The sequence below is a fragment of the Macaca fascicularis genome, chromosome 3 (genome assembly GCF_037993035.2).
Source record: "Macaca fascicularis isolate 582-1 chromosome 3, T2T-MFA8v1.1".
Classification (NCBI taxonomy): domain Eukaryota; kingdom Metazoa; phylum Chordata; class Mammalia; order Primates; family Cercopithecidae; genus Macaca; species Macaca fascicularis.
The window spans coordinates 74,159,736-74,174,362 of record NC_088377.1 but is presented as its reverse complement, the minus strand read 5'-3'; the positions used below and the strand labels follow the sequence as shown (position 1 = coordinate 74,174,362).

The 14,627-nt window shown below is 49.2% G+C and overlaps 1 protein-coding gene across 20 annotated transcripts in view; it reads right to left on the bottom strand.

Annotated features, from left to right (window-relative positions):
* Positions 1–14,627, bottom strand: part of SUMF2 (sulfatase modifying factor 2) — a 15,786-nt gene extending 1,159 nt beyond the window's left edge. Inside the window, exons 1-9 of one of the 20 annotated variants that reach the window (XM_074034939.1) lie at positions 14,513–14,627; positions 11,231–11,387; positions 10,965–11,052; positions 6,151–6,265; positions 5,029–5,088; positions 4,529–4,679; positions 2,953–3,008; positions 1,639–1,723; positions 1,319–1,463 (exon numbers count right to left, since the gene is read on the bottom strand). In XM_074034939.1, coding sequence (XP_073891040.1) covers positions 1,319–1,463; positions 1,639–1,723; positions 2,953–3,008; positions 4,529–4,679; positions 5,029–5,088; positions 6,151–6,225 — 572 coding nt within the window. In that variant the 5' untranslated portion in view covers positions 6,226–6,265; positions 10,965–11,052; positions 11,231–11,387; positions 14,513–14,627. Of the gene's footprint in view, positions 1–464; positions 584–1,318; positions 1,464–1,638; positions 1,724–2,952; positions 3,009–4,528; positions 4,847–5,028; positions 5,089–6,150; positions 6,266–10,964; positions 11,053–11,230; positions 11,388–14,512 lie in introns of those variants that run through there. The other 19 variants (XM_074034940.1, XM_045387720.3, XM_074034943.1 and 16 more) reach the window with 19 other exon arrangements.

Genomic DNA, 14,627 nt, shown 5'->3' with positions numbered 1-14,627 from the left:
GGGGAGAGAGGAAGGACACATCCTGAGAAAGAGGCCTGGGGGCTGACCCATCTTCCCTGCCTCACTCGCAGGGCTCGCCATGATCAGGGAGCTTGAGGGCTGGGGAGGGCATAGTCTGGAAGGAAGCCTGTGCCAGTCCTGGGAGAAGGGGAACAAGAAGGGGCTTTGGGACAAAAGGGGCCTTGCAAGAGTGGGGGGAGGGACAGTGGCCCCGAGAGACAGCACTGGAGGGCAGAAAAGACAGTGACTAACTTCTGTGTTAGCAGTTGAGAACAGCTCAGTAGAGAAAACCTGTCCGCAAGCTATGAGAATATCGCGGCCAGGTGTGGTGGCTCACGCCTGTAATCCTAGCATTCTGGGAGGCCAAGGCGGGCTGATTGCTTAGTCCAGGAAAATGAGAAAAACCTAGGCAACATGGCAAAAACCCATCTCTACAAAAATTAGCCGGGCATAGTGGTACATGCCTGTAGTCCCAGATATTTGAGGAGCTGAGGTGGGAGAATCGCTAGAGCCTGGCAGTTTGAGGCTGCAGTGAGTTGAGACTGCACCACTGCACTCCAGCCTGGACAACAGAGCAAGACTCCATCTCCAAAAAAAAAAAAAAAGATTTTTCGTGTGCCCACCAGTTTGAAGAGTCAGTAAGTCGATGACCACCACTAATGACCTACTGGTGTGGTCATTCTACTTCCCTCCCTTTGCCTACCTAGTGGTAAGGACAAGAGGAGAAACCCCATAATTAAGATGCCACACACAGTCTCCCTGGGTACCAAGAGCTGGCAGGAGAGTCACAAGGTGTCCTGGGTCCCTTTGCTTTTCATAGCAAGTGCTGCTGGCTTTCTTTTTTTTTTTTTTTTTTTTTTTTTGAGACGGAGTCTCGCTCTGTTGCCCAGGCTGGAGTGCAGTGGCCGGATCTCAGCTCACTGCAAGCTCCGCCTCCCGGGTTCGGGCCATTCTCCTGTCTCAGCCTCCTGAGTAGCTGGGACTACAGGCGCCCGCCACCTCGCCAGGCTAGTTTTTTGTATTTTTTAGTAGAGACGGGGTTTCACCGTGTTAGCCAGGATGGTCTCGATCTCCTGACCTAGTGATCCGCCCGTCTCGGCCTCCCAAAGTGCTGGGATTACAGGCTTGAGCCACCGCGCCCGGCCGCTGCTGGCTTTCTTTTCTGTACCCACAACTGGGCACAGGCTCAGGGAGGTGCTGGGACCAGCTCACTGCACACAGACGGTTGGTGGTATGAAGGTTGGGGCACTCCGGGACTGGGATTCAGACCTCAGCCCCAGCTACTAAGCCGCGCGTTGCCTGGGACAAAGCCCCTCACCTGGTGGTGACCCGGGCCCGGTGATTGGCAGAGCCGTCAGCTGTGTCGATCCACGATGCCCCCCGGAGGACACGCATGTCCTGCTCAGCGGCCTGGTATGGTGATGCTGTCCACTCCCACACGTTGCCCAGGAGGTCATAGAGCCCTGCAGCCCCACCGGCGGGTCAGGCCAGGCTGGGACCTGCGGACCACCCCGCCTACCCTCTGAGGTCCTGGGGCCAACTCAGGGAAGGGAGGTGCTTCCCTCTGCCTCCTCTCTAGACACGATGGTCCCAGCAGCCAGTTCGTGGGCATGGGCATAAGCCCAAGAGAGCTCTTACCATAGTTGTTCTGGGCGGGGAAAGCATTCACTGGGGAGACTCCATGGAAGCCATCCTCAGCTTTGTCCCCCTTGGGGAACCTTCCCTGATGGGAGAAAGGGAGGGTAAAAGATTTACCACCTGTCCCAAGGCAGGTCCTCATGCCTATCCAGAGGAAAACCAAAGTCGTCTTGCTGTCGCATCTGGGGAAGGGGAAGGGCACGGGGCGGTGACCTAAGATTCCTATCCAGAGCTCCCAAACCCATCACCTCACATCCCCAGGGTGACCCCCCTGCTGGATTAGGAAGAGTGTTTCCCCTGTACCCAAAGGGCTCTAGGTCAAGCCCAGGCCACACCTGACTTCTCCACTCTCAGCAACATCCTGCCCTCTGCCCGGAACCCCACATGCCATGGAGCCTCGAGAAGACAGCTTTTCCCACGCTCCTCCGCAGCCTGTCCCCACGCCCCGTGCCTGAGCACTGTAGCCTGCTCCTGCAGGCCTTCTCAGGACAGTGCTTTTTTATTTGCTTATTTTAGTTTTATTTATTATTTAGTCACTTTTTTTTTTGAGGCAGGGTCTCATTCTGTCACCCAGGCTGGAGTGCAGTGGCAGCATGACCTTAGCTCACTACAACCTCCGCCTCCTGGGTTCGAGTGATTCTCCTGCCCAAGTCCCAAGCAGGTGGGATTACAGGTGCCCGCCACCACGCCCAGTTAATTTTGTATTTTTAGTAGAGACAGGGTTTCACCATATTGGCCAGGCTGGTCTTGAACTCCTGATCTCAGGTGATCCAACCCCCTCGGCCTCCCAAAGTGCTGGGATTACAGGCATGAGCCACTGCACCCAGCCCTACAAATCTTTAATAGAAAGTACTTATGCTGGCTGGGCACGGTGGCTTATGCTTGTAATCCCAGCACTTTAGGAGGCTGAGGCGGGTGGATCACCTGAGGTCAGGAGTTTGAGACCAGCCTGGCCAACATGGCAAAACCTGATCTCTACTAAAAATACAAAAAAATTAGCTGGGCATGGTGGCAGGGACCTGTAATCCCAACTACTTGGGAGAATGGGGCAGGAGAATCGCTTGAAACTGGGAGGCGGAGGTTGCAGCGAGCCGAGTTCGCACCACTGCACTCCAGTGTGGGTGAGAGAGAGACTCTGTCTCAAAAAAAAAAAAAAAAAAGTACTTATGACCCATTGTCTTTTGCTTTACCAGCTTATGAGTCATCAGTTGCATTAGAACCCAAGCTCTCTGGATGCCGCGGCCTAACAACACAGTACCTAGCCTCTAGCAGGTCTCTGTGGATGCTTGGTGAAAGGAGGAATGTAGGTCTTACCTGCCACAGGTTGGTGCGGTTTGGCTGGAACCGGTTTCCCCATGGGTAAACTTGACCTGCCAGGAGAGCAAGGAGGCAGCAGAGGAGGGGGAGGTGAAGAATTAGGGAAGGAAAACAAAAACACAGAAAGAGTGAGGGAACCAAAAGGAAGTTAGAGGGAGATGAGAAAAAAAGAGAGTGAGATGACCTGCTTTTATTTCCCATGCCACTCTCTGAACTGCATTAGAGGCCCTGGCCTCCTCATGTGCTCCAGGGCTCTGGGATCTGAGCCAGTTTATAAAGCATCTCTTATCAGTTCATGTTGAGAAAAGTACAGAAATTGAGAAACTTGAAAATTGGACTTAGATTGCATAAACGAATGAGCCAGAGGCAACCTCACAAGTCATATTAAAAACTTTGATCATTGGCCACACGTGGTGGCTCACACTTGTAATCAAAGCACTTTGGGAGACCGAGGCAGGTGGATCACGAGGTCAGGAGTTCAAGACCAGTCTGGCCAACACAGTGAAACCCCCGTCTCTACTAAAAATACAAAAATTAGCCAGGCATGGTGGCAGGTGCCTGTAATCCCAGCTACTCAGGAGGCTGAGGCAGAAGAATCGCTTGAACCTGGGAGGCAGAGGTTGCAGTAAGCCGAGATCGTGCCACTGTACTCCAGCCTTGAGCAACAGACTCTGTCTCAAAACAAACAAACAAACAACAAAAAAAAACTTTGATCGTTGATGTACCTGGTGTTCACTGAAAGACTGTGTAGAGGGGTTTAATGTGGGGAGTTGCTTTTTGCTGTCCTAACTTTCTGTGTAATTAGGATTGCGGAATGACAAATGACCGAGTTAGGAGCAAACAGTGATTCTTAACATTAACCCCTGTACCCCAAGGGCAGAGGTGTGTAGTCTAACCCCAGAGACAGAAGTGTATAGTCTTGGTAATTCTTCTTTTTCCTTATGCCATGTTGCTCTGGTTATATTTATTGAAATGTAATATGTCTGTGGAATTTCCAACAAAATGTTTTACGTCTGTTCTTTCAATTTCTCCAGTTACTAATTTTCATGGTATTTCATAAATATATCAGTCTGAGATGGACTAGAAAAAATAATAAAAAAAAACCCTGGTCCTCTACCACAGATAGCTTAAGAAGCACTAGGGAACACAGCTCTAGGGAACTAGCTCTAGGGAACACAGACCCTTCCTGCCCCAACCCCCGCTTTTTTTCTTGAGACAGGGTCTTGTTCTGCCACTCAGGCCAGAGAGCCGTGGTGTGATCATAGCTCGCTGCAGCTCTGAACTCCTAGGCTCAAAGGATCCTCCCACCTCAGCCTCCCGAGTAGCTGGGACTAGAGGCACATGCCACCAGGCCCAGTTCATTTTTGTATTTTTTGGAGAGATGAGGTCTCCTTATGTTGCCCCGGCTGGTCTTTCACTGCCGGCCTCAAGCTATCCTCCTGCCCCAGCCTCCCAAAGTGCTGGGATTACAGGCATCAGCCACCGCGCCCGGCCCCTTCCCACTCTTTAAAGCCCCTCATGCAGGGCAGGATGGGGAGAAGAATGAAAGAAAATCGCCTCATCATCTGGATACCCTTCAAGCCCCCTCGGGCAGCAAACTCCCACTCTTCCTCCGTGGGCAGCCGTTTTCCCCGCCAAGCACAGTAGGCACGGGCGTCATTCCAGCTCACGTGTAACACTGGGTGCTCCAGTCTCTCTCGGATGCCAGAGCCAGGACCTGCAGGCTGACAGCCAGGATGAAGTGAGACAGGCTTCCGGGAGCGCATTAAGTCGGAGGCAGGCTAGGTTTAAGGCACCCGCGTTTAGCTTTTACCACTAGATGGAGGAAGAGAGCTGGAAGACAGCCAGGTGAGTGAGGAGCGGTCGGAGTCAGAAAAAAGATTACAGGAGGCTGAAAAGGGAGAAATGGATGGGTAACGGGAAAAGGAGGCCTGCTGAGCGATTTCCCTGAAATTCTCCTGTCCTCCTTTGAAACTCAGTGTTCCTGGATGTACGAGGGGTAGAGAGGAGGCTGGGCCTGGAGAATAAGAGTCAAGCAGGGGTAGAAAATGAGGTAGTGGAATCAGCCCTTACCTGCCTCCAAAATGCCTTTTCCACTGGAAGCCACCAGAGTACAGGCTGCAAAAAAGGAGACTGACTGCAAGATGCTCTGGCCCAGCAAAGGCGCCTCCCCGACTGAGCCACAGGACGCAGAACAGAGACGTCAGGCTGAGACTCAGGTAGTCTAAGTGAGGTTGTGGCTGAAATTTTATTTATTTATTTTTTTGAGACAAGATATTGCTCTGTCACTCAGGCTAGAGTGCAGTGGCACCATCACCGCTCACTGCAGTCTCAACCTCCTAGGCTCAGGTGATCCTCCCCCCTCAACCTCCTGAGTAGCTGGGACTACAGGTGTACATCATCATGCCCAGCTAATTTTCTTTCTTTCTTTTCTTTTTCTTTTTTTTTTTCCTGTAGATATGGGATCTATGTTGCCCAGGCTGGTCTTGAATTCTTGGGCTCAAGCAATTGTCCCACCTCGGCCTCCCAAAGTGCTGGGGTTACAGGCGTGAGCTGCTGTGCCCAGCTGAGACTGGAATCTTTATAGAGTCCAATCTCACCACCCTTATTAGAGGTTGGCTTGCCAAGGGGATTTTTTTTTTTTTTTTTTTTTTTTTTGGAGACAGAGTCTCACTCTGTCACCCAGGCTGGAGTGCAGTGGCGCCATCTCGGCTCACTGCAACCTCTGCCTCCCAGGTTCAAGCGATTCTCATGCCTCAGCCTCCTGAGTAGCTGGGATTACAGGAGCGTGCCACCACGCCTAATTTTTGTATTTTTAGTAGAGACAGGGTTTCGCCATGTTGGCCAGGCTGGTCTTGAACTCCTGACCTCAGGTGATCCACCACCTCAGCCTCCCAAAGTGCTGGGATTACAGGCATGAGCCACCACACCCAGCCCACCAAGGTGATCTCCTGATTCAAGTTCCTTGAACCCTATCCTGACTTGGACCTTTAGGCAAGAGCTAACTTCAGTTCAGGGTTAACTTCCTGGGAGTGTGTATTGATCTGATGCTCCATGGTGGGTTTCTCTTGCTTCCTTTCTGCCTCCAGCTCTCAGGTCTGATTCTCCACTGTGTCCCAGGTAACCCATGTCCCACAGGATTCCCTGTCCAGGTCCCACTCCTATCCCCTCAGCCGCAAGACCAGGTTCTCTCACCTTCATTGGCTGGGTGGCTTTGTTTCTCAGCTCATCAGAGACAAAGTCCTCAAAGACAAAGCTCCATCCAAACATCTCAGCCTCTGTCCGATACTTTTTCTCCCTGACAAAATCCCTGCAAAGACATAGTTCAGCTGGTTCAGCTGGTGAGGTTCTGTGCCCGCCCTATCTTCTCCTGCTCCAGGAAACCTCAGATATCCCTGTCCTGTAAGTTACACACCACAGAGTGTTCATGATCGCCAAAGAATTAACCTGAAGCCTGGGCGATTTTCTTTTAAATTAGAATGCAACAAATTCACATACAGTAAAATTCATTCTCTTCAGTGTTTAGTTCTGTGAGGTTAATTTATTTTTTATTTGTTTATTTGTTTGTTTATTTATTTATTTAGAGATGGAGTCTCACTCTGTTGCCCAGGCTGGAGTGCAATGGCATGATCTCGGCTCACTGCAACCTCCACCTCCTGGGTTCAAACGATCCTCCTGCCTCAGCCTCCCTAGTAGCTGGGATTATGGGTGCCTGCCACCATGCCCAGGTAATTTTTGTATTTTTAGTAGTGACAGGGTTTCACCATGTTGGCCAGGCTGGTCTCGAACTCCTGACCTAGTGATCCACCTGCCTCGGCCTCCCAAAGGGCTGGGATTACAGGCGTAAGCCACCACACCCAGCCTATTTATTTATTTATTTTTTTGAGACAAAGTCTCACTCTGTTGCCCAGGCTGGAGTGCAGTGGCACAATCTCAGCTCACTGCAACCTCCACCTCCCGGGTTCAAGTGATTCTCCAGCCTCAGTCTCTCAAGTAGCTGGGATTACAGATGCATACCACCATGCCCAGCTAATTTTTGTATTTTTTGTAAAGATAGGGTTTTGCAATGTTAGCCAGGCTGGTCTCGAACTCCTAACCTCAGGTGATCCTGCCACCTCGGCCTCCCAAAGTGTTGGGGTTACAGGCGTGAGGCACAACACCTGGCTAATTTTTTCTTTTTTTTGAGACAGACTCTTGCTCTGTTGCCCAGGCTGGAGTGCAGTAGCGCAATCTCGGCTGACTGCAACCTCCACCTCCTGGGTTTAAGTGATTTTCTTGCCTCAGCTTCCCCAGTAGCTGGGATTACAGGTGCACACCACCATGCCCAGCTAATTTTTGTATTTTTAGTAGAGGCGGGGTTTCACCATGTTAGTCAGGCTGGTCTCGAACTCCTGACCTCGTGATCTGCCCGCCTCAGTCTCCCAAAGTGCTGGGATTACAGGTGTAAGCCACCATGCCCAAATTAACTTTTATTTATTTTAATCATTTATTTATTTATTATTTATTTATTTATTTATTTTTGTTTAGACAGAGTCTCACTCTGTGGCCCAGGCTTGAGTGCAGTGGGGTGATCTCAGCTCACTGCAACCTCTGCCTCCTGGGTTCAAGCGATACTTCTGCCTCAGCCTCCTGAGTAGCTGAGATTACAGGTGCGTGCCACTACACCCTGCTAATTTTTGTATTTTTAGTAGTGACAGGGTTTCACCATGTTGGTCAGGTTGGTCTTGAACTCCTGACATTGTGATCTGCCCGCCTCAGCCTCCCAAAGTGCTGGGATTACAGGGATGAGCCACCGTGCCCGGCCGATCATTTATATTTTTGAGACCAGGTCTCACTCTGTCACCCAGGCTGGAGGGCAGTGATGCAACCATGGCTCACTATAGCATCGACCTCCTGGGTTGAAGCGATTCTTGTGCCTCAGCCTCCTGATTTATTTTAATTATTTATATTTTGGACTGGGTCTTACTCTGTCACCCAGACTGGAGTGCAGTGGCACAATCACAGCTCACTGCAGCCTTGACCTCCTGGGCTCAAGCAATTTTCCCTCCTCAGCCTCTCAAGTAGCTGTGACTACAGGTGCATGCCACCATGCCTGGCTAATTTTATAGAGATGGGGTCTCACTATGTTGCCCAGGCTGGTCTAAAAATTCTGAGCTCAAGTGATCCACCCACCTCGGGCTCCCAAAGTGTTGGGATTACAGGCATGAGCCACTGCGCCCAGCAGTTCTGTGAGTTTGACAAAGCATATAGTCACTACAATAATCAAGATACAGAATAGTTCCATTGGTCACCTCTAAAAAAATTTCTCTGCAACTCACCAACCACAGACCAGGTTTTTTTGTCCCTAGGGTTTTGCCTTTCCCAGAATACCATATAACTTGAATCATATAGTATGTAGTCTTCTGGGTCTGGCTGTGGTTTCCTTCACTTAGCAAATGCTTCTGAGATTCGTCCATGTTGTTGCCATTAGTAGTCTGTCCCTTTTTACCAATGAGTAGTATCTTACTGTATGGACATACCATATATTGTTTATACACTTACCAGCTGAAGATCATGTGAGTTATCTCCTGTTTTTAGAGATCATGAATAAAGCCACTGAGCAGGAGATTTAAGGGTGGGGAATTCATCTCTTTTCTGAAAGGTCTCCAGCACCTATCTTTTTTTTTTTTTTCCTTTTTGAGAAAGGATGTTGCCCAGGTTGGAGTGCAGTGGTGCAATCATGGCTCACTACAGCCTCAACCTTCCACACTCAAGTGATCCTCCTGCCTCAACCTCCCTACTAGCTGGGACTACAAGTGCATGCTACCATGAGGGGCTAATTTTTTTTTTTTTTTAAGACAGAGTCTCACTCTGTCGCCCAGGCTGGAGTGCAGTGGCCGGATCTCAGCTCACTGCAAGCTCCGCCTCCCGCGTTTACACCATTCTGCCTCAGCCTCCTGAGTAGCTGGGACTACAGGCGTCTACCACCTCGCCCGGCTAGTTTTTTGTATTTTTTAGTAGAGACAGGGTTTCACTGTGTTAGCCAGGATGGTCTCGATCTCCTGACCTTGTGATCCGCCCGTCTTGGCCTCCCAAAGTGCTGAGATTACAGGCTTGAGCCACCGCGCCCAGCCTTTTTAAAATTTTTAGTAGATATGGGGTCTGTGTTGCCCAGGATGGTCTCAAACTCCTGGGCTCAAGTGATCCTCCCACGCCAGCCTCCCAAATTGTTGGGATTACAGGCGTGAGCCACTGCATCCAGCCCTTCATCACATATCTAATCTCACAACAGTCATCAGAGGTAGGTAACAGGTTTTATTGTTATTGTCTCCATTTAACAGATGAAAAACACTGAACCAAATAGAATTGAAAAATTGGGCTTTTAAAATGGATTTTCGACTGGACGTGGTGGCTCACAGCTGTAATCCCAACACTTCACGAGGCCAAGGCAGACGGATCACCTGAGGTCAGGAGTTCGAGACCAGCCTGACCAACATGGAGAAACCCTGTCTCTACTAAAAATACAAAAATTAGTTGGGTGTGGTGGTACATGCCTGTAATCCCAGCTACTTAGGAGGCTGAGGCAGGAGAATCACTTGAAACCAGGAGGCGGAGGTTGCGGTGAGCTGAGATTGCACCATTGCACTCCAGCCAGGGCAACAAGAGCAAAACTCGTCTCTAAATAAATAAATAAAATAAAATAAAATGGATTTTCATGGCCAGGCATGGTGGGTCACACCTATAATCCCAGCACTTTGGGAGGCCAAGGCAGAAGGATCACTTGAGCCCAGGAGCTCGAGACCAGCCTGGGCAACAGGGCAAAATCCTGTCTCTACCAAAAACACAAAACAAAATAAGCTGGGTGTGGTAGGGCGCACCTGTAGTCCCAGCTACTCAGGAGGCTGAGATGGGAGGATGGTTTGAGCCCGGGATGCAGAGGCTGCAGTGAGCTGAGATCATACCACTGAACTTCAGCCTGGGTGACAGAGCCAGACCCTGTCTCAAAAAAATAATAATGATAATAATAATGAAATGAATTTTCATATACTTTGGTATGGTTTAGTAAGTTTCAGCAGGCAGATTGTCAGGGTAAGATGGATTGTTATATATATATACATTTATATATATAACAATATGTACAAATTTATATACTTATTTACTTATTTTTACTTATTCATTTATTTTAGCAGAGATAGAGGTCTCCCTATGTTGCCAGGCTGGTCTCAAACTCCTGAGCTCAAGCAATCCTCCCACCTTGGCCTCCCAAAGTGCTCACATTGCAGGTGTGAGCCACCACACCTAGCCTATAAGGGGAATTTAAAGGACTCTCTACTATGATGTCCCTTCTCCCAATCCCTTTCCCCATGTAGAAGAGGGTTCTGTTGAGTGACTGGCATTTGCTTGTATTTCTCAGTGCTATGTCCAGTGTAATGGAAAATGCACTGGCTCAAGAGCCCAGGGATTTGAGTTCCAGGCCAAGCTCATCTACTAACTGAGTCAGTCAAACCTCTTTGGATTTCAGGTTCTTCATCTGAATAACGTATATAACACTTATCCCATAGTACACTGCAAAGATGACATGTGACAGTGAACAAGTTAGTATTCCTTTAGATATTAGATTTAGATATTAGATATTAAGAATGAGGCCAGGTGCAGTGGCTCATACCTGTAATCCCAGCACTCTGGGAGGCTGAGGTGGGGAGATCAGTTGAGGTCAGGAGCTCGAGACCAGCCTGGCCAACATAGTGAAACCCCATCTCTACTAAAAAAATACAAAAAAAAAATTAGCTGGGTGTGGTGGTGAACACCTGTAATTCCAGCTACTTGGGAATTGCGGAGGCAGAGGCAGGAGGCAGAACTGCTTGAACCCAGGAGGCGGAGGTTGCAGTGAGCGAGATCGCGCCATTGCACTCCAGCGCCTGCGAGACTGAGTGAGTAAGTCTCCAAAAAAAAAAAGAAAGAAAGAAAGAAAGAAAAAATAATGAGATTAGAGAGGGCCTTCATTCCTCCTGGAAGAACACCTCATGTACCTGAAATCTTTGTTGGTGACAGGAAATATGTCAAGGGTAAAGGGTTTCACTGTCGCCTCCTGCACAGGGCCTTCACCATCTTTGCTGTCTGGAGAGGAGGCAGGAGAATTGCTTGAACCCAGGAGGCGGAGGTTGCAGTGAGCGAGATCGCGCCATTGCACTCCAGCGCCTGAGTGACAGAGTGAGTAAGTCTCAAAAAAAAAAGAAAGAAAAAATAATGAGATTAGAGAGGGCCTTCATTCCTCCTGGAAGAACACCTGATGTACCTGAAATCTTTGTTGGTGACAGGAAATATGTCAATGGCAAAGGGTTTCACTGTTGCCTCCCGCACAGGGCCTTCACCATCTCTGCTGTCTGGAGAATTTGTTCCCATCAGGAATCTCCCACCTGGCAGTTGGACCATGCTAGTAGCCTGTCCATTTCCTGCAAAGAAAAATGAGAGTTATCAGTAATACATGCATATATATAAAACAAGTGGTAATATTTGGATCGTATGCAATACTCATGATGCTATAACAAAACACAACAAAAAATGTGGAGGCTTAAAAATCTGGCTTTAAATTCCTTTTGGGCTGGGTGCGGTGGCTTACGCCCTGTAATCCCAGCACTTTTGGAGGCCCAGGCGGGTGGATCACAAGGTCAGGAGATCAAGACCATCCTGGCTAACACGGTGAAACCCCTTCTCTACTAAAAATTAAAAAAAAAAAAAAAATTAGCCGGATGTGGTGGCAAGCGCCGGTAGTCCCAGCTACTCGGGAGGCTGAGGCAGGAAAATGGCGTGAACCTGGGAGGCGGAGCTTGCAGTGAGCCAAGATCACACCACTGCATTCCAGCCTGGGCGACAGAGTGAGACTCCATCTCAAAAAAAAAAAAAAAATTCCTTTTGCGTTTTGTTTGGCTTCACATTCTTGTTCTGCCACTTGATTTGCTGGGAAACCTTAGGCAAATTACTTAATCTAAGATTCAATTTCTTTCTTTTTTTTCTTTTTGTGACAGGATTTCGCTCTGTCATCCAGACTGGAGTGCAGTGGTGCAATCTGGGATCACTGCAACCTCTGCCCCCGCCGGATTAAGCAATCCTCCCGCCTCAGCCTCCTGAGTAGCTGGGACCACAAGTGTGCACTACCATACCTGGCTAATTTTTGTATTTTTTGTAGAGATCGGGTTTTGTTGTGTCACCCAGGCTGGTCTCAAACTCCTGAGCTCAAATGATCCTTCTACCTCAGCCTCCCAAAGTGCTGGGATTATAGGTGTGAGCCAACACGCCCAGCTGAGATTCAATTTCTTCATCTGAACAATGGGAATATCTATGAACGACCATAGCTTGTTAATAAAAGAAAAAATAATAAGTATGAAAAATAGGGATAATATCTCACTATCTCTTGGGTAGTAGCTGTGTCAATTAAAATAACATGGAACCAGGAACAATGGCTCAGAGACAGGGTGCAGAGGCTAAGGCAGGAGAATTGCTTGAGCCCAGAAGTTCAAGGTCATAGTGAGCTATCATTGTGTCACTGCACTCCAGCCTGGGTGACACAGTGAGACCCTGTCTCAAAAAATAAAAAATAAAAAGATAATAGTAACAATAAAATAGCATGGGTGAAATGTTGACCACATGGTAGATTTGCACGTACCTCTTTCTTCCTCTACACAAGCCCTTGTCCCAGCTAGGCGAATTTAGACACTCTACCCTAAAATACACCTAGCACTTTCTTTCCATCCTTCTGCTTATGCTGTTTCTCTGCCTCTTCCTCTCCACTTACTGAACTCTTATCAGTTATTAGTGATTCTAACCATTATATGAGCCAGAAGAGAAGCATATAATACATACATGTTTGACAGTATATCCCTGGCTCCTGCTATAAGTGCACAATTATTGCCAAATAGTTGAATGAGCACCTTTAGACTTATATGAATGCCTCAGAAAATCATGGAATTAAAAAGGACGGGCCAGGTGCAGTGGCTCACGCCTGGAATCCCATGCTAGGAGGCCCAGGCAGGCAGATTACCTGAGGTCAGGAGTTCGAGACCAGCTTGGCCAACATGGCGAAAACCCGTCTCTATCAAAAATACAAAAATTAGCCGGGCGTGGTGTCAGGTGCCTGTAATCCCAGCTCTCAGGAGGCTGAAGCAGGAGAATCGCTTGAACCCGGGAGGCAGAGGTTGCAGTGAGCTGAGATCACACCACTGCACTCCAGCCTAGGTGACAACAGTGAGATTCCGTCTCAAACAAACAAACAAAACCAAAAATTAGCTAGGTGTGATGGTGTCCACCTATAATCCCAACTACTCCGGAGGCTGAGGCAGGAGAATAACTAGAACCTGGGGGCAGAGGTTGCAGTGAGCCAACATCGCGCCACTGCACTCCAGCCTGGGGGTAACGGCAAGACTCTGTCTCAAAATAAATAAATAATAAACAAAAAAGGGTCTTTGCTTCAACCTCCTTATTCCACAGGAGCAAACCAAGACTCGAAAAAGAAATATGACTTAAAGAGCTAGTTAGCAGGAGACAGGACTTGATTCAGGTCTCTCTACGGTGCTGTTTCCAACAGGCCACATTTCTTCAGCTTGATGCACCACTTCACAGTGTCTTTCCAAGAAAGTGTCTAAGCACTACAACTTCTTTCAAGGCAGAGTCCTCGTCTTTTGATGTTCCTCAAGATCCTATCTTTGGCTCTCTTATTCTGACACATTCACACTGATTTCATCCATTTTCAGTTTTTCTTTTTTTTTTTTTTTGAGGCGGAGCCTTGCTCTGTCGCCCCGGTCGGAGCGCAGTGGCCCGATCTCGGATCACTGCAACCTCCGCCTCTCGGGTTCAAGCGATTCTCCTGCTTCAGCCTCCTGAGTAGCTGGGACTACAGGCCCCCGCCACCACGCCCGGCTAATTTTTTGTATTTTTTTTTTTTTTTTTTTTTGAGACGGAGTCTCACTCTGTCCCCCTTGCTGGAGTGCAGTGGCCGGATCTCAGCTCACTGCAAGCTCCGCCTCCCGGGTTCAGACCATTCTCCTGCCTCAGCCTCCCGAGTAGCTGGGACTACAGGCGCCCGCCACCTCGCCCGGCTAGTTTTTTTGTATTTTTTAGTAGAGACGGGGTTTCACTGTGTTAGCCAGGATGGTCTCGATCTCCTGACCTCGTGATCCGCCCGTCTCGGCCTCCCAAAGTGCTGGGATTACAGGCTTGAGCCACCGCGCCCGGCCAATTTTTTGTATTTTTAGTAGAGACAGGGTTTCATCATATTGCCCAGGCTGCTCTTGAACTGCCTGACCTCGTGATCTGCCCGCCTCGGCCTTCCAAAGTGCTGGGATTACAGGCTTGAGCCACCGGGCCTGGCCTCTCTTTCCCTTTTTTAGGTTTGAAAGATTCCAGCGCACGAAGTTGAAAGTACAAGGCAGTGAGACGCCACCGGCGCCAAGAGCGACCTCCCCAGCCGACTGCTGCAGCCGCATCCCGAAGGCGAGCAGAGGGGCCTCTGGCTCTCTCCCGCCAGGGCGGAGCACCCCATCTCCTTCCCAGCGCCCCCGGGATGGGCGGCCGGTTCACTGACCTAGCTTGAGCCATGCGCCGACCAGGAGCAACAGCAGGGACAGGAGGGGTACTAACCAACCCATGCCGGAATCAGGACTGGCGAGCTGCGCCGCGCACTCTCATGGCCCCACTGC